Source organism: Electrophorus electricus, chromosome 17 (genome assembly GCF_041902795.1).
Source record: "Electrophorus electricus isolate QZ-2024a chromosome 17, ASM4190279v1, whole genome shotgun sequence".
Taxonomy (NCBI): domain Eukaryota; kingdom Metazoa; phylum Chordata; class Actinopteri; order Gymnotiformes; family Gymnotidae; genus Electrophorus; species Electrophorus electricus.
In genome coordinates this window covers 17,518,947-17,538,359 of record NC_137513.1, presented here as the reverse complement: position 1 = coordinate 17,538,359, position 19,413 = coordinate 17,518,947, and the positions used below count along the sequence as shown (strand labels likewise).

The following is a 19,413-nucleotide window of genomic DNA, read 5'->3' as shown; positions in this document are numbered from 1 at the left end:
TGATTGACAATTTTTTAGCTTCATATTTTATGTTAATTTTATTTTATTAAGGGCAAATCCAGAATAAGAGTCTTCAAAACGGTCCAGGGCCATAGAGCCAACTTGGAGAGTACGGGAACACATAGTAAGAAGGCAAAACATGAAAAGAGAAAGGATCATCGGACACAGAAAAACCCAGAACACTGGCTACGTCCAAAGAAATACAGGCAGTGTGAAAACACAGAGGCTAGAAAACAGCTATGTAAAGCAAACACAGAGGGCATATTTAATTTTAATATGTCTGTTTCAACTGAAAATGACTTCTAAGGAAAGGTTTTCTGTCAATGAGGTTTTGTCACAGCTCTTTGACCATGAAAGTGACATAGAGGAGGATGTGTCTGAGACAGAGGATGATATTGAGGAGGACCTGATTATGAGGCATCCTCCTCTGATGAGAATGAGACCCTCAGTGTTGACCCTCCTTTTGTCTCTCAACCACCAGCAAATACACTACCTTCCAAAAATGGAAACTTATTATGGTCCGTCTCCCCACTTGAACAACATGGTAGACTTAATTACCGTGTCGTACGCTTTGATGACAGAGAAACAAGGCAGAGCCGAGGAGAGCAATACAAACTCGCAGCAATACGGGATGTATGGGACAAGTGGGTTTAGTGATTACCCTTTCTTTACAATCCAGGCCCCACGTGACTGTGGATGAATGTCTGATTGCATTTTGTAGGTGCTGTCCCAGACAATACATGCTGTATCAAAATATGGGCAGCGTGTGATGCACAGTCCAGCTATGTCTGGAATATGCAGATTTACACTGGTGAATCCCCTGGGGAAGCACCTGAAAGAAAATCAGGGCATGAGGGTGGTACTTGACATGGCTGAAGGACTGAATGGTCATAACATTACATATGATAATTTTTTCACATCGTACACGTCGTAACAAATAGTTTTTAATTCCAAATGTTATATATAGCGAAAATATGTACTTAGAAATAATATAAAGCAATTAAAACACCAAAAAGATCTCTGATTTAGGTCAATCAGTAAGATTTCATGGTGATCTGCATTTTCTCGACAGTCACATAACAGGTATTCTGGATGTATAAGGGGGGGGTGGAGTGGGGTGTGCTGAGGGTTAAAGGCTATTTAAGTAGTCAAAAAAAACAAAACAAACAAAGTATGTGACATAAACTTGGGTAACAATTTTAATTATAATCATTTTCTGGAGGTTTAAATTGCTGGGGTGAAATTGACCCCAAGGATAAAAGATGTTAGTAAATTTGAAGGTGACAGGAGGGTTAATATCTCACACTCACACACACACACACACACACACTCTCTCTCTCTCCCCATACTTCCCTCTTTAACTGTTCACTCTTTAACTGTAAACATTTTAAAAAGTCAATTATGTTTTCTGCTTTATGTTTTATTTTGTCCTAATGTGCCTTACTTTAATGTCTCATTTCTCATATATCTCTGTTTTCTGGTGTTCTATTGCATTACATTTGCTGCCTACATTACTGTGCATTTGTAAGAATTTATGTTCATTCTTAAGAATTAATTGGAGAAGTTAGAAACCATGACAATGGCCCTTTCTGTTATAGGGTTGAAATCCCATCTCTAGACAAGCATTCCTTTCTGAGAAACTGTCACTATCTTGATCATATGTGTGATTATAGATCTTTGCACATTTAAGCCTGCCTCCAATACCACTTCATTTTTTAATTCTTATGAAGAATCAATCAATTTTACTGTAGTCAATGCAATACAATAAATCCTTAAAGGTGGGACAAACAGCCATCTTCTACTTTTGAATCACACACACCTGTTCCTCCCACCCTCCCAGCTTGCACATGTCCATCACAAGGTCCAGCATGGGGATATATGGGAGGTGGAGTCTATCTTGACACACATCACCTGCAAAGCTGATTTTCTCACAAGACTGAAAGATACCAGACAGTCAGTACATGTCAAAAATGAGCTGAGGATGTATCAGGACCTCAAAATATGTTAATAAACTGCAATATCTCAGGAAACAAAATTTTTCCTCTCTTTTGAACATTTACATGGCACACACACACACACACACACACAATCAGTTTTGTGACAAATTAACTTTTTTTTTTCTAAAGTGGGCTGTGTCCTGAGAAATTGCAAATACAAAATAACAAAATAGTATGTATAGAATAGTAAAATAGTATGACTATTTTATCAATACCAATAGTAAACTTTTTACAGTCCAAGTAAATGTTCATTTATATCATTACATTATTTCTTTGGCTGCTGTAGTCTGAACCTTGCTACATTTGAGTGATGCTTTCGACCCAGCAGTGACCCTATCACATGTAAAAACTCCAGAAACCCCTCTGGGCATAATTACACTCAGATCAACACAACATCCACTACCATGTCTTTGTCTCAGCCTTGTTGAGGCTTGTCTACTCTCCAAAAAAATTTTGACCCATGATAATCGAGTGCCATAGGTGTATGCTAACAGTTCCTTAAAACACATTCAGAACTTCTTTGGGGAAGGGGGATGCTGATTTGTGATGGGTCTTGTTTCCAAATTTTGGGGTGTGGGAAGATGATGATATCTCCCCTCTGACCCCTCGTCCTGGCTCCCCCTTGCCATAGAATTTGTGTTGTACCTTGTCAATAGAACAATTGAACAAGGTGCTAGTAACACCAACATCGTTGGTTCATTTCTGAGGGAGAACATACAAGGTTGTAGTGGAAGCTGCAGCCCCACTCTTAAGACTGCAGTTAACCCTAAAGTAACCCCAACACCCCTTGTGGAAGATCTCCTGATCAAGATACTAAGGAATACCTCTGGTCTCTGTTCTACTGCCCAACCGGACTGGACGAAAAGCCTTCTCATGAGCATCACAACGAATCCAAATTCACAAACAGAGTATGTCTTCATTGACTCCAAGGAACGCAGCAAGATTTCTTTGATTGTCTGAATATGAATCAACAGTGCCCCTCAGTGACTATTACAGACTCCCCCATCTGGACTTATTAACCATTGTGATGGAAATTATTATTCGATCATGTATTATTATGTGATTCATATATAATCATGTTAATCCTTTCTCTATGTAATCCTATATGAATAGTTTAGTCTGCACATTCTGTCTTTGTATATTGTGTGAACAAAACGACTGCTGAATCAGCTGCTTCGTGATCTTGCATGTGTCGTGCGACTAATGCTGATACAGAGGAACTAGCAAACGGTGTCTGTCCTGGTGGAACAGAGCGTTCTGGTATGTGCAAAAGTGTTTAGCGCGATAAGGAGCAGGAAACAGGTAAACAGGATGACAGGACATCCCTTCCGGGGGGTGAAGTTTAGGTATAAGGAGTAGAGCCAGTCTACCCCTTTAGAGCCTTTGCTGGACCAGATGGAATAATTATGGTCCACCGCCACTGGACTGCAGAAGACATCATGAAAGCGGCCGACGGCCTGAACAAACCAGGCGATATCGGCGGACGACGCTTCAGACAAGAACTTATGGCATTTGTGCAGTCCTGCAGACCAACTCAGGCTGAATTGAGACGATTGCTTATGATTCGACTCGGACCGCAGTATAACCGCATTGACAGAGACTGGGTGGATGGAGATGTTCGTCTCCATCTGCCTGAGTGGAATGCACCGCCCCAAGGCCAGCTTGACTCAAATGGCCCATAGAGAGGACTCATCAAAAGAGTGGAAGCAGCATACCCGACAACTATTAACACCGATGTGACAGCAGCATGCAAACAAAGGGATGACGAGCCCGTGGCTGATTTCCTCGTCCGTTTGACATGCGTCCATACTGATCATTGTGGAATTGATGCACCAGCACAACGTGCAGCGGGCCCCGGAGAAGTGGGGGCATGGGAAGCTCATCTGTGAAACAGCTTCCTTATGATTATGAGAAAGGACATTAGCGACCTCATCAGAAAAAACTGCATCGGTTATAGTCGAGCCCCTTTGTCAACTATTGAAGAACACACCAAGCACCATGAAACTATTCTGGGCAAGAAGGATGCTAGACGGGAGCGCCAGCACGCCGACACCACCCACCAGGCCATGCTGACCATGCTGCAAACAGTAGGAGACAGAGGAAGAGGTTGTGGACATGGCAGAGGACGCAGACGAGTGAGAGGAAGAGGTTGAGGAAAAAAGTCTGGTGGAAGGGAATGCTACAATTGTGGAAAATTCGGACACTTTGCAAGAGACTGTCCTGAAGAAGAAGGGGAAGATAGTGACAACATGGCTGTGGAAGTCAAAAAAGATTGACGGGCGGCGGAGAGGCAGGACAGCGACAGGCCACTGAAGGAAAACGACAAAAGGGAAGTAACAAATTTAAATTACCAATTATTACAGCAGATTAGTAAAGGATCAAGAGGCCTCCCCAAAGTAACTGCGAATGTAGAGGGAAAAAATGTTACGTTTTTGGTTGACAGTGGTGCCACCCATTCGGTGTTGAAAGAAGGTTTAATAGAATGTAGAATGAGACCAGGGTATGGGATAACAGTAATTGGAGTGGGAGGCCATCCCATCGATGAAAGGATGTCCGAGCCTCTCCAATGTAGTTTAGGAAATAGCCAATTCAAACATAGCTTTTTGGTGTCAGAATTGTGTCCAATTAATTTGTTATCTAGAGACCTGATGTGTAAACTTGGATGCACAATTAGCAGCAACCCAGAGGGGTTATTTGTCATGTGGGAAACACCCACACAGGGAGTCCAGTTAGAAGTGGGGGTCCCTTTATATGTTTATGAATTGCAGCTGGGGAAGTACTAACACATTTTATGACTGAAGCTACTAACACGCTACCTGGTGAGCTGACGGTTAAACAAAGTGACTCTATTCACTGTACAATGAAGGTCCATGAGGGATCAGACGTTGATTTTGAGCAGAAATTTGACTTAGGGGGCAGCGTCAGTTTGATTATCACAGCTATAGCATGGGACTGCGAGTGGGCTGCGGGAGTGGTGCAGCTCTCAGCTAAACAGAAATCTTTATATTCGGTCTCGCATGCAGCACCTCATGTGTCGCTGGCTAGCACACATGCCGACACAGACTGGCAGAGAGTAGGATTGTGGACTAAACGCGTGTTGAGTGCAACTGACTGGGTAAAGGAACCCCAGTGTGAAATTATGTACAGCCCGAGCATAAAAGCGTGGAAAATGCCAGCCCCGTATAGGTTAAATTGCAAAAGGGGGGTCGAGCTTGTGAGTCCAAATATGATAATTATGGCAGCCTCTGTTACCCTCTCAGAGGAAGAGGAAGAGGAACTGAAAACAGTTCCTGCAGGGTTATGGGCACAGGGAAAAAATGATGTGGGCTTAATAAAAGGATGCGAGCCTGTCCACATCACCCCAAAATCTGATTATAGACCACACCAGCACCAATACCCTCTGAAACCAGAGGCAGCAGAGGGTATTAGGCCTGTGTTCCAATCATTAAAGCAAGCAGGAGTAATCGTGCCATGCCCAGACTCACCGGTACGTACTCCAATCTTCCCAATTAAGAAACCAGGGAAAGATGAATGGAGATTTGTGCAGGATTTGCAGGCTGTCAACGCGGCAGTACACCCTAGAGCCCCAGAAGTTCCAAATCCGCACACCATTCTCTCTCAGATCCCACCAGACAGCAATTGGTTCAGTGTAGTTGATTTGGCCAATGCTTTTTTCAGTGTACCTGTGCACAAGGATAGCCAATTTTGGTTTGCTTTCACTTTTGAAGGAAAGCCATACACATTCACGAGGTTGTGTCAGGGGTATTGTGAATAACCAACTATTTACAATGCCGCCTTACACCGAAGCCTAGAGGCTTTAGAGCTCCCTGAAGGAACAGCTCTGCTGCAATATGTTGATGATCTTTTAATTTGTGGAAAAACACGAGAAGCGTGTAAACAAGCCACGGTGGGACTGCTATATCATTTAGCAGGGCAAGGCCACAAGGCATCCAAATCTAAATTACAGTTTTGCAAGCAGCAAGTGCACTTTTTAGGACATGACATTACCGAACAAATGCGCATGCTGACTAAAGACCGAGTGAATGCTATTTTGACTATACCGAAGCCTATGACGAAAAAACAGCTGCTGTCCTTTTTAGGCATGTGCTCCTATTGTAGAATGTTCATACCATCTTATGCAGAGCATGAGGGGCCACTCAGGAATATAATACCGACCAAGGGGTCGAATTCCTCTCAGTTAGAGTGGACGCCGGAAGCTGAAGCAGCCTTTACAGCATTGAAGCAATTATTACAGGTCATGCCCGCCTTAGGCATTCCAGATCCCAGTAAATCATTTGAACAGACAGTGGATGTGAAAGGACAATACATGACAAGCGTTTTAATGCAGAAACACGGGGACAAACAGAGGCCAGTAGCCTATTTCTCAGGAAAGCTGGATGCAGTTGCAGCAGGCTTGCCATTCTGCATAAGAGCAGTAGCTGCAGCAGAAAAGGCTCTAGTAGCATCCAGAGATATAGTAGGGTATGCTAATCTGACCCTACACGTTCCCCATGCGGTATCGCGAATATTGCAGGACCAAAAGGTGGCACATTTATCCACCCAACGATGGCTCAGGTACCACACTGCTTTATTGGATATGCCAAATGTTACTGTGAAACAATGCACAACCTTGAACTCCTCCACTCTATTGCCTACAGAGGAGGAGGGGGAGCCCCATGACTGCCAAGAAGTGTTAGAAATTGCAACATCTCCTAGAATAGATTTAAAGGAGGAACCGATACTTAATGCGGACCTGGAATTGTTTGTGGATGGTTCAGCCAAATGTGACTCTCAAGGCACTAATCGAGCAGCATATGCCGTTGTGTCGCACACAGAAGTGGTGAAAGCAGAACCACTCCCATCTAACTACTCAGCGCAGGCAGCTGAGCTTGCCGCACTCATACAGGCATGTAAGCTAGCACAGGACAAGACTGTGAATGTTTGGACTGATTCCCGATATGCTTGGGGAGTGGCACATGACTTTGGGGCCATTTGGAAACATCGCAACTTTCTCACCAGCTCAGGAGCGAAGATAAAAAATCACCGCCTGGTAGCAGAACTGTTGGAAGCAATCCAACTGCCACCATGTATGGTCCAATAATGAATTGTGATATACATAACAGTCCCAATACGTTTAATTCTGAGTGAAATCTAATTAGCCATCATCACTGAACTATTATGAAACCCACTCTCTCCAAATTTATATTAACTTTTCTTATATCTTATTTCAGCCATTCATAAAATTAATATACCTGTCTTAGCCCTATTATACTAGTGTTTGCATATTAACCTTTATACTTATACTACTTTGTGATTTCCTTCTCAAGTATAACAGAGGAAGATTATTTAAATTAGTAATGTTTAGAACAGTTATAGCGCTTGTGTAATAATCACACTTTCTTTTTCTCTCTCTTTTCTATGCGTGTCTATCTTTATATCCAAGTCACACTCTCTATCCCTATGTAATGTGTCTCTTGATGGAAAATGTTCTGTTTTCTTTCATATAATTGGGTGCTTTATATTGATATACTGATAACATTTATACTGATATTGATGACGTTTATATTAAAAACGCTGACTTTCTATTTCGAAATACGCGGACTAAGGGCTCAGTTGAAATTAGTGTGATAAAACTTTCCTCACTTGTTATTGCTTAAAAAGACAACTGTCGCATAAGCCAAGTATCAATATTTAGTTGTTTTATTTCTGTTTCTTTCTGTTTTGTTTTGCTTCTTTTTTTTATCTTAAACTTTTCCATCAAAGAGACGAGACAACGAAAGAATGAATGTACATGAATGATTCCTTCTCACGTAGGCGCTCACGAAACGGGCTTATAAAGGTAGATTATCTGGGACGCATTTGAAGTTGGATCCAGAAAAGGTGAATTTGGACAAGAATTAAGTAGTTAGAATAGCGTCTTATTTTATGTCTGTCTTGCATCTAGTGTGTTAGTTTGTCTTAACTTGTTTAATTTGCCTCCCACTTCCCCGTCAACGTAGTCAGTTTTTCTTTTTGTCGTTGGTATAATTAGAATGAATCCTGTCTGCTAACAGTAATTAAGGATAGTTTAGCTAACCTTAGTTTATACAGGTTAGCTAAACCTCCAGGACACGCTACAGCAGCAGTACACCTGTGGGCTACCTGGAACATCTACACACCAGCTTGGATTTCTCGAATTTCGGGGTAGACCTCAATAACTTGGACTAGTTCGCTTCGCTAATTCGGAATAACCTCTGCTGTGGATCAGGTTCAGAGGAAGGCACACGCTCGGCCTGAGATCCGTCGAACCGAAGCTCGCTCTTCGTGAGTGAACTGACCAGCCAGCTCTCATTAAGAGCTGTGGTTTCCATTCATATGCTAACTCTGGAGTGCGCAAATGAGCTGTATTTCCTGTAGATAATTCAGTCCAGATCAATATTTCCTCCCTTCCCCTCCAGTTAGGCTATATAGAGATGGGAATCTCATCTCCTCTCAGCCAACTCTTCAGTAGCCAGCTCTGTTAGCTCTTTGGATAGGTTAGTCTTAGTTAAGCTATAGATCGAAACCCTCTAGTTTACGCAAATATTTCAGTACCAGTCTCGTCCTCTGGCCTATGCAAGGGGTTACTATCAGTTATTCCTCACTAATCATTTTATTTCACATCTTATTTTATTTATTTGTTTTGTTCTTCTCAACAAAATAAATAAATACGAAGCAAGATTTATTAAGGGCAAATCCAGAATAATATTAATCAAAACGGCCCAGGGCCATTGAGCCAACTTGGAGAATACATAGTATTGGAGACACATAGTAACAGAGCAAAACATGAAAAGCAGAAAAAACAGAAAAACCCAGAACACTGGCTACGTACAATAAATAAATAAATAAATACATAAATAAATAAATAAATAAATAAATAAATAAATAAATAAATAAATAAATAAATAGATGAATGAATGAATGAATGAATGAATAAACAAATAAATAGAAACAGGCAGTGTGAAAACACAGAGTCTAGAAATCAGCAATGTAAGGCGAACACAGAGCCAAATAAATAAAAAGAAAACCAAGCAAAATAGTACATTTTTCTACAAACATGTTCCTGTCAGATCGATTAGCAGCAACACGCACATTTGGCACAATAAAGCCATCATGTGATTTGGCTGTGAATTCTAAATGTACCACTAGGTGGGGTGGTAAAACAATCATGCAAAAATGCAGTTCACCATGACGTTTATCTGAAAGTTATTTTAAAGTAAATCTGATGTCATTTTCTAGAATCACACCAAGGTTGCTGTTGTCAGAAGTGGAGCTAGATTTCCGAGAAGTGTTTATTATTTAGCTAATTTTTCTTTTATTTCTTTCTGTACTACTAGGCTACAAATTAGAAATTCATCGTGTTCTCTTATTTAATATAGTAACATCAGGAAGTTATTAGAATATGAATTTTACATTGCTGAGCACAGGATTGAAAATTTAACTAATATCAATGGCATCATGTGAGCCACTGTAAGGGGATGGATATGTCTGCCCCTCACCCCCGTTTATTGCTTGTTAACACATAAAATTCAAATACAGTATTTCTATTTAATGTGTCCCCATCAGATATGCAAGAATGAAAATTATTGTAACAAAAATTGTCCCTGGGGGACAGATAGAAAATACTTCAGGCAACGGCACAGCTCCTAAATCGTATGACATCGAGGCATGAAGAGAATGAGAGATTTTACAGAATAATATGCCATAAATTGCCTCCTTCTCTGGTGATGATATCAAACTACACCAGAGTACAATAGTTGTTCCCTCCACTGACAGTTGGACACAAGCTGTATCGACTTGTGTGTGCCAAGGAGAGTAGTTACTGGTTTTGCTATACCAGCAAATTAATACACTACTAACATTTAGCCTATTTATGTCTAGAACTTTTCTGAAGCTGTGACTGTGTAGCACTTTCTTAAATATAAATCTATAACCACAGATGTGAGTTGGCTGTATATAAATTGCTATATAAACATTTGTATAAATATATAAACATAGCTTTATATTGTAATAAATACAGACATCATTAAATATTTTTCATGTCTAAATAACTTTAAATGTCAACACTATGGGATGTGTGTATGTGAACGTGTGATTGTTTTTCTGTGTGTTGAGTTCAAGAACAATTTCCCTGTAGGACAATTAAGATCATGCCATGTGATGTCATACACAGGAACCAGAGGCGGTTAGATGTGTATAATCTCTTTATTTAATCTTATTTTAGATAATTGTGGTCATAAACATTTGTAAAGGCCAAAGCACAGGCATACAGGGATACGATAGACAGGTGCATTATGTCATTCAGAAACAGGCAAAACTAAGATCAGACCCAACAGTTACCATAACACAAAATATGAATCAAAAGAACATGGAATAGAGCTGAACACTTTTGAGAGACCCCATCTAGATTTTGCAAAGAGCTAACAGGGGCTACATATTCAGTGACAGGGATAAACGGAATCACCAACAAGACCCAGAGGCAGGGAGTGGCAAGAAAAGGAAAACTGCTGGAGAAGGAAAGGATTTGACAGAAGTGAACATGCTGGTGCAGTAGCTCAGGTTAGGGGCTCTAAAGCAGTAATGCTGAAAATCAGTTTCAACTGCTAGATGAGCTCATTTGGTACAGTTAGATGTATATTTTTGTGAGGATACTTGATCACAAAAGGAGAAAGCACATCAGGCAAGTATATTGACTATCAGGCTGCTGTTTAAAGTGATTGTGCATTCACTAAATTCAGCTCTTTGCTCACCTTCCCCTATCACAATACATATTTCCTGAAATGGTCTAACTTCCTGTTTAAGATACAGCTAATTTGAGGGCAGGGCTTCAGCACTTAGTCTGGAGAGGAAACAAAGTAATACTTTCTATAATTAATGTAGAACTGAAGTGGGCTGTTTACTCAGAGATTTAAGACATTGACTTTCTACACGCTGAAAACACCAAGTAAGTTCCATTGCCTTTTGTTATTTGCTGGAATTTGCCATTTTAATGCATTTAGTTGACATGAAAATATGTTTTAAGCGATATAATAACCACACGAGCTGCTGGTGCACCATAAAGACAAAATTAATTATAATTACATTTTTAGTTACATTAAAAAAAAAAAAATACTTACAATCAGGAAACCAAGAAGTGATCATCTTATCAGAGTATCTGTAAATTAAACATGTCCTAGGCATACCAATTTGTGTAGTTAATAGCAGGTGTCTCCTGTGGAAGATCATATTTATTCATCACACAAAAAAGACTTGTTGAACATTTAAATACCCACTGCACAACAACTAATATTTGTTTAATGATAAAATTATTGTGAAAATGATCTTGTATGAAGTTTACACAAACATATGAATGAGATTGTGTTTTTTCTGTCTGTTAGTGTAAATGATGTGGTGACAATTGTGTGACACCCAATTATCTGCTCAGCAAGTGCCCACATAAAAATACCCCTCTAAGATAAATATACCTGTAAGGGGGGGGGGGGGGGGGGGGTATTGTTTATTTTGTTTTTATTATTGTTGTACTGAGTATTAAATACTCCACTTGCCAGCATTCTTTAACGTTTCGCGCCAGCTTTCTGGTTGGAACATTTTCGCTGACCTACCCGTGATAAGGAGGAGCAAATAGACTGGGAGATGTGAAGCCTTTCCCCCCTGAACTTACGATGTTTGGAGACTTCATATACGCAGTGTATAGATCCCAAACTGTAACTTTCCGCCCCCCGCTTTCTGTCCAGTTTAACGTTGTTTGTTAGCGTGAAAGTACAGCCCTCTCTCCGCGTTGTTTGTTTTGTATTCTCCACACTACTGTGTGTGGCTGGGCTAAGAAGACCGGAGTCTCAGCAGAAACCGCCGCCCTTGTGTGCGAAGCGAGAGGAGACGCGGTCCGTTGCTTGTTTACGGCTCATCTCCTTATGTGTCACGGACTCGCGCGTTGTTGTTAAAGTGTAACTACATAATTCAGTCATTCATTGTACTTCTGTTGAATCCTTAGAGCCACGGAGCACATACTGTTGTTTGGTGATTTGTTTTCTGTTATTTTGCTATTTCTTTCTTTTTTGCTGGGTTTATAAAATTGTCAATTTTGGGTTATTTACTAACCTGTGTATCGTTAAGCACTTAGGGTTTAAAAGCAGTTTAGTATCGGATTAATTTACTGTTGATTTATGTAAATACGCAGTTATTTACTACTTCTGATATGAGACACATTTTTTAACAGTCTGACAAGTTTGCTGCTCCAGAATGCATGTCCACAAAAGATTGGCATTTTGCTGGCTGTATCTTCAAGGTACATTTCTAACAATTCATATTTCTGAAACTTTGTTGTTATGTTATACTTCCATTTATTGCTGTTTGCAATAGTGCATTAGTAATAAATAAATAGCAATAAATGAGGCTCTCTTTACTGTTTTAACCACTGCATGCCTCAGCTGACTGATATTCATCTTTCATCTTCCAGTGATCTTTGCCTCTGTGCTTTCTGATGTATGGAAGGCAGAGGTTGTTTCTGAAATTGAGGCACTGGTCACTTCTTGTGTTGTGATACCCTGCAAATTCCAATACCCTGGCACCCAACTTCCGGACTCACGAGTGAGAGGAATCTGGCACAAACAGAAAAATCAGAGAGAAATCATCTATCACGAAGATTCAACAAATGTTGTAGAGAATTTCAAGGGGCGCACAAAACTGCTTGGCAGTTTGGGTCAGAAAAACTGTACCTTGGAGATAGATGACATTAGAAATCATGACAACGGCCCTTTCTGTTTCAGGGCTGAAATCCCAACTATAGACAAATATTCTTTTGAAGAAAAATGTGTCAGCCTCTCAATGTTGTGTAAGTAGAGTCCCCCACATCATTGTCCTCTGTTCAATTTCTGGTTCACAGGACGTGGTCTTCCATCCTAAAATATCCAGAGTGGTCTTGCGGTCAGAAAACAAGCATCAATGAAGAACTGGCGACACAAAATGTGCATGTCAAAGGATTTCTAAATTTGGCTTGATATTTTTACATTTTTTGCCTGATTAAAATATTGTGGATATTTATAATGGGGTTTTACACAACCCAAATAATATTAAAATGGGATATTATTAAAATATAAACAATCTGCTAGCTTTATCTTTCACTTATCAAGACAAAGAAATTTGGCTGATGGCAATATTAGTAGATGTGGTTATTCATTTAATTCATTTTTCCTCATATTCTTTTTTGTTTTACATACAGGAAATATGACTTTGAAAAGCATGGAGGAATAAAAATAGCTCAAAGTTAAGAAAATGCCCTCGTTTATAGTTAAAGATTCAGTAATTGCAGATATTCTTTCACTAGACTGCATTGGTCTGTATTTTATAAGATAATAATATTGATTATTGCAATTTTTTTCTAGTGGATCAAACTGATAAAGCAAGATATTGACAATCATCTTTGTAGTAGTGATAGTGTCTATTAACAGACAATCTGGGTTAGTTTTAATATATTTAACACTATATGAACTTTAATAGATTAATTTAACATGCATAAACTAAATATCAAGCAAAACCAATCCATATAAATTATTTTATTTCACTTTGACAAAACAATTTCATGAAAGCTATATTCCCACTAAAGCAGTAGCTATGGCATATCTACTTGAGGGGCATCACAGCTTTGAGACTCTGTAACCCTGGGTTTTCCTCTTCTATGTGGCTACATTGCAATACGTTTTTGTTCCCTTTTGTTCTTGGTTCTATTTTCATACTAAAGGCTAAATATTAGGCTGTAAAGGAGATGGAATCCTTAAATGGAAATAATAACCATGTCATTGTACTCGTTTGTAGCAAATCCCAGAGAACCAGTGCTGGAACAAAAGAAAATGTACTTTGTGGAGGGACAACATGCCCTCTTCAAATGTTCTGTGAGGCACACCTGCCCCTCCCACCCCCCCAAACTCACTTGGAGCCGTTCAGAAGGTGAGGTCCATTATAGCCACAATAAAATTCATGAAGGCACTTGGCAGGTGGAGGCTCTTCTGTCCTTCACAACAAAAGAGCAGGACCATAACACAGAAATCAGATGCAAAGCTGTTTTTCATGGAAACAAGGAGACTGAATCTAAATTCGAGATGTTTGTTAAAGGTAAGGCAAGAAAAGCTCTATATCTTTCAATCATCATCTTTGTGGTGCTGTTTGCTTCTGTAAGACAAGCTGAGAATAGAAGAGGAACGAATATAGTATCCTAATAAACAATATGCATATTAAAGACTCCCCGCTCGGGATTATTCTTGGATATTTAGATTTAAAAAAATTAACAGAAGATTAACCACACCTGTTCCAGTAATAACTTAAGGGTTATTACTTGACTTGGATGTTAAATGTGCCCTGACAGTGGTGATTGGTTGGCAGTAGCGTTCACACTTATAAAAGGTTTTCGCTGTCTTCTTAAAAAATAGTATCAGAAACTCCGAATGATTAGCATACCATTAATGTAATTTTTTTGGAGCTCTGTGATGATTTTAGTTTAACTTTTGTGTTTGCAGAAAAACCAAATATCCTTCACTTCATTATTCCAGTCATATCTGTGGTTGGAGCTATCATTTTTTTTGTAGTGGTGGGTTTCTTTGTGATCAAGAAGTACAAGTGAGTCTGAAAAAAATCTGATTTCACCTCTAAATATTGTAAACAGATTATTTTATGTATACAGCACTGATTCATGGCATTAGTTATATTTTTGTTCCTCCTGCAATCCAAATGCCTTGTTAAAGTACATTAAGAAAATGTAATCAAATGACAGTAATTTGTGTGCTTTTTTAAAATGACTAAACTTACCACCAGGAGACAGATTCAAGAGCTCCAATCTAGAAATGAGAATGGGTAAGTAAACAATGATTGCAATGTAGTTTGAGTGGTCTTGCTACATAAATTCTATATTTCAATTCACAAATAATAAATTGTTTGTTTTTCTTTTAAGTATAATGTTTGTTAACCTTTCTGGTACACAGATTATGGAGTCGCATCTCTAGAGTGTCCAGAAGGTAAACATAGACATAAAAAGTGTAGCAGTTGATCTGATTCCTAATACATAGCAGGCAAAATGCATATATGTGTGTGTGACTTTCTGACTGTTTTGTCTCACTGTGTAATCACCAGATTCAGGTCAGTGAACTAGACATTTCCTGGAGAGAACTACAAGGATCAAGGCCTGGTCCACTAAAAACTAACCTCATGGGTCTTGCAGGTGATTTACATCCATGGACATAAAACAGAAACCAAAAGCGATGGTGAACTCCAAAATACATCTTGGGCATAACACGTTCTATATCTTGGTCCTATTTAAGTACAGGTGTTCATCAGTGCGCTGTGATTCTCTGTAGATGTAGTCTTAACTCAGTAGTCATGGCTGTCCTTTTAGAAGTTGGTAATATTCAGAAATTTTAAGTAAGGAAAAGAGCATGCAGATGTAGGAAGAATGGAATGAAGAAGCAGTGGAGGACTAAATTGTTGTACTTTTACATTTATTCCTAGATATTTACAGGAACACATCTATAATGAAATGTGAAGTAGAAGAAGCCCATCTCATGTGTTTTTTCCACTACTCTGATTGGTGTTTGCTTAGAATTCTGAGATATTTCTACTTGCTGACATTTACAGTAATTATATCTAACATGATCTCTGCTCAGAACCTTTTCTGTTCCTCTTTTAATGCAGGGGAGGATAAAGATGCCACTTAAAAAAATTATTTGTTTGTGAACGAGCACCCAGTCCTACTTCCAAAATTGCAGACATGCAACCAGTTACAAAGACAACAAATATTCCTGACACTATATTCTAAAAATTGTTTATATAGATGCTTAAAATGTATATGTTGAAAACACAGTTATCATGGATTTGTAATCTGATGTGGTTAACCCAATGAAAGGAAGCATCTTCTAAAGAAGTCCATAAAGAAAATATACGGACATATTTTTTCAAAATCTGATTTCATTGTTTGCACACAAAATAGATTTCATGCCAATAGCTTCAACTGCTACAGTGGTCCAACAGAAGTTTATCCTTATTGCATTCATCAGGGCTTTAAGGACAATATCATATGTTATCTCTGTATGAATTAGGACAGTGTGGCTTGAATTGTTTGTTTGTTTGTTTGATCTAAGAATTGTTCTAGAATTATTAGTTGAAATAAACATAAAAATAGAAAAAGGGACAGAATATTAACTTTAATCTAAACATATTTGGGGTCATATAAGGTTATCTAAAGGGGAAGGTAAAGAATTCTAAAATTGGGCTTCTCATTTTAACATGTTAACATAAGCCCACTTCACATACAAATGCAGAGTGTACTTTGTTACAGAAACCACAGGAGGCCGGAGACTGGCATGGATGTTGTCAATAAGTAAGTATACTGATTAGTTTTACATAATTGATAACTAATATTTCTGAGGGCCCTCAATAAGTTAAAGCCTTCTGTAAATGGCACATCTAAGTGTTTAGGAAACATTAGCTTCAGCTTACACATATGTACTGATACCACACTTTCAGTCTTCTTTAAAATCGCTATCAGAATGTAAATGAAGGTTTTATGTTTAAAATGTGTTATTGGTGATTAAACATCAGAGGAACTTAAATTTAAAATACCACCTAGTCTCACAGGTAATAGAATTAAGAATTGTAATTTGCTGTTACTTTGGTACTTGTCGTGGAATCAAAAATAAAATCACATATGACTTTGGTTTTGTTTTTCTAAACAATTAAAATCATATATCAGCTGTCTGCTAAGAGATTTTCTATATTATTTCTGGTTAGAGATAAGCTAAAATCCTTTAACAGTGTTTGTAAAAGTATTATATGCGTCTCATTTTCTTAAAATTAAATTGTCTTATAATGCTCATAGATCAAACAACTGTATGGACACTATGTCTGGAATGACTGGATTCTCAAAACCTCACTTTCCATCTCCAAAGAGGTAGCGTGCATTTTCATTACTTGAACTAATGTTGGTAATTAATACATGAATGCCACAAACATAAAACATAAAAGCACATGTATTAAAACTATATAAACAAACAAATACATAAATGCACCAGAATATAATTACGTTCATTATTTTTCCTTTAAGAATTTAAATCTTTTTATGTTTTTTTTTCCATTTATTTTTATAAATGTCACAGTGAGCAAAAAAATTACAACAGATCAGAGGTCACATGTTCAGCAGTAAGTGATCAAAAAACAAATCTCTTCACATTCAGCATTTTGTGTTTCTGTGTTAATGACCTTTTACTGCATTTTTTTTTCTAGCTTATCATTTATATGTGGTAAAATTTATATGTGGTTACATTTTACAACAAAATGCTCTAATAAATAGTAGCTCACTAATTATATCATTGGTTTATAGGTATTGATAAATGCTATAATTTAATGACTAAACATTTATTTGTAGATCTTGGCAATAACATGCAGTAGCCTACTACTGGGCATTTATGGCAGTCATGAGACACCCAGTGATCATAGATTAATTATATTAAGTAGGTTAAGATCATTAAATAAATAGATAGTGTTGAACATTTTATGTATTATATTATGTATTTATTTATTATTGTAATTTAAGCTATGTTTAATTTAGTCCTTCTATTTAGAATACTGCTGACTGTGAAAACCACCTTCTTACAGAACTATGATGATGATTACACCAACACAGCTGATCTCAACGTATATGGCAACCTGTAATGGCGTAGAGACAACCATTCCATCAATGTTGTATGTTGCTTCTGTCTTATTTTGTGTTAGTTTACTGGTGTCATGTCACATTTCATTCATAGTATAATCATGTTCAAAAGGCTGAAATATGAAAGTAATATCTCCCCACACAAATTTTTTTTATAAAGAAACAACAAATGTAAATGAAAGCAATGTAAATGATCATGAAAATGCAAGCAAATGTGTGGTATTCATTAGTAGCAGTATTAGTAAAGAATATTTTAAAAATGGGCTTATCATGTTAATAGGGTGTCAGTGTATCTATTACATAACATTGAATATTTTTTTCTGCGCATTTTTTTCCAGTTCAATATCCCACACTCACCCACACACATATACTCTCTCTCTCTCTCTCTCTCTCTCTCTCTCTCTCTCTCTCTCTCTCTTTCTCTCCCGCTCTCTCAGATCTCCAGTCTCTGTCTCTAATACTCTTTAACTGTAAACATTTTAAGAAGTCATTTATATTTTCTGCTGTTTCATTTGTTCTATTTTTGCCTTTCTTCAATCTCTTAATTATCATATATGTGTTTCCTGGTTTTCTATTACATTACATTTACTGGCCCCATTTTTGTGCATGTATTAGAATTTATTATGCTAATATAATGAAATAGCGTTTTTATACATGTTTCACTTTCTCATGCTGTCTTTTTTTTACTGTGCACTCTCCTAGAGTGATCACACCCAACATGAGCAATAAATTTATACCTGGTAATTTCACTGCAGTTCTTTAATTCATTGCAAGAAAAAACAACCATCTGGGGTTGTTTTTTCCCCCCTGTTTCAGATGTCTCCTTCAGTGTACTATGAATTCATAAATGCCTACCCAACACCTGATAGAGGACCTCTCCAAAAGAGGCCTTTCATTGAGACAGCTTGCTATAAGATAAAATAATCAGGACAGGATTACAATTAAAGTACAAAAGTACAAAATTAAATATTTACTGTTTAATTCTGACTTCTACAAGTGGTGTTTAAATGTAGTCATCTTACTGGGTCTCTGTTCCAAATTTTCTGTGAGCCTCAATAATAAATAACATTGAAGTTATTTGAATGTGAGAAATATGCCTTTCAGTGTGTCCTTATATTGATACACTTCAGAAAGCAACTTTGGTCCAGTTAGGGTGTTTTTATCATATATGTTTTTATGATATGTTTAGTCTTTCCTGTCATACTGACAAATACTATGACTCTGTTGAAGTTGACAGGGAGCTAAAAACATCCTTAATGAAACAACTAAACCAGACAGAGTCAAACTGACTAGTCATTTGTAAATAGTTAAATTTTGATTATTGCATGTTAAGCTTTCAAGCTAAAAATCCAATGGAAATCTCCAGTGAAAAACTTTTACTCACACTAACTTTGTCTAATTCTGGCCCCAAGTGGCACAAACTACAAGAATGAAAATGTCTGGTAAATGGGACAAACAAATATATTAAGCCTATTCAGGGACACCTCCAGGGGTTTTGGGATCCATGAAATCATACTACGTTGGGCCCTACCACTTCAGCACTACAAGGATTTTTAGGGTCAGAGGTCCTTAGAATCATCCAAACTCTGCATCCATACGGTGCCCCTGAGTTTAAATCTGACTGAAGAAAGGAAGCTGTTGAAATGGTCTTAGCAGCATTCTATTTAGGGCTGTGTGGTATGAGCTCTTGTTTACAAGTTTGCCAAA

General features: G+C 38.0%; 1 protein-coding gene across 7 annotated transcripts; it reads left to right on the top strand.

The window, feature by feature from the left end:
• Positions 1 to 3,491: 3,491 nt before the first annotated feature.
• Positions 3,492 to 18,455, top strand: LOC113588912 (myelin-associated glycoprotein-like). Of its 7 annotated transcripts, XM_081700370.1 has the most exons (13): positions 9,990 to 10,959; positions 12,232 to 12,300; positions 12,472 to 12,846; positions 13,827 to 14,123; positions 14,525 to 14,624; positions 14,820 to 14,858; positions 14,987 to 15,019; positions 15,135 to 15,634; positions 16,336 to 16,377; positions 16,876 to 16,947; positions 17,153 to 17,195; positions 17,652 to 17,738; positions 18,144 to 18,455. In XM_081700370.1, exons 2-8 carry the CDS (start codon positions 12,255 to 12,257, stop codon positions 15,151 to 15,153), a joined length of 909 nt encoding a protein of 302 aa, XP_081556496.1. In that variant the 5' UTR covers positions 9,990 to 10,959; positions 12,232 to 12,254; the 3' UTR covers positions 15,154 to 15,634; positions 16,336 to 16,377; positions 16,876 to 16,947; positions 17,153 to 17,195; positions 17,652 to 17,738; positions 18,144 to 18,455. The 7 variants fall into 7 exon arrangements, with proteins under 7 accessions (XP_081556492.1, XP_081556495.1, XP_081556500.1 ...); XM_081700369.1 differs by lacking the exon at positions 9,990 to 10,959 and adding an exon at positions 7,749 to 7,877 and having other exon boundaries at positions 17,652 to 18,455; XM_081700374.1 differs by having other exon boundaries at positions 9,984 to 10,959; positions 13,827 to 13,958; positions 17,652 to 18,455.
• The last annotated feature ends 958 nt before the right edge of the window (positions 18,456 to 19,413 follow it).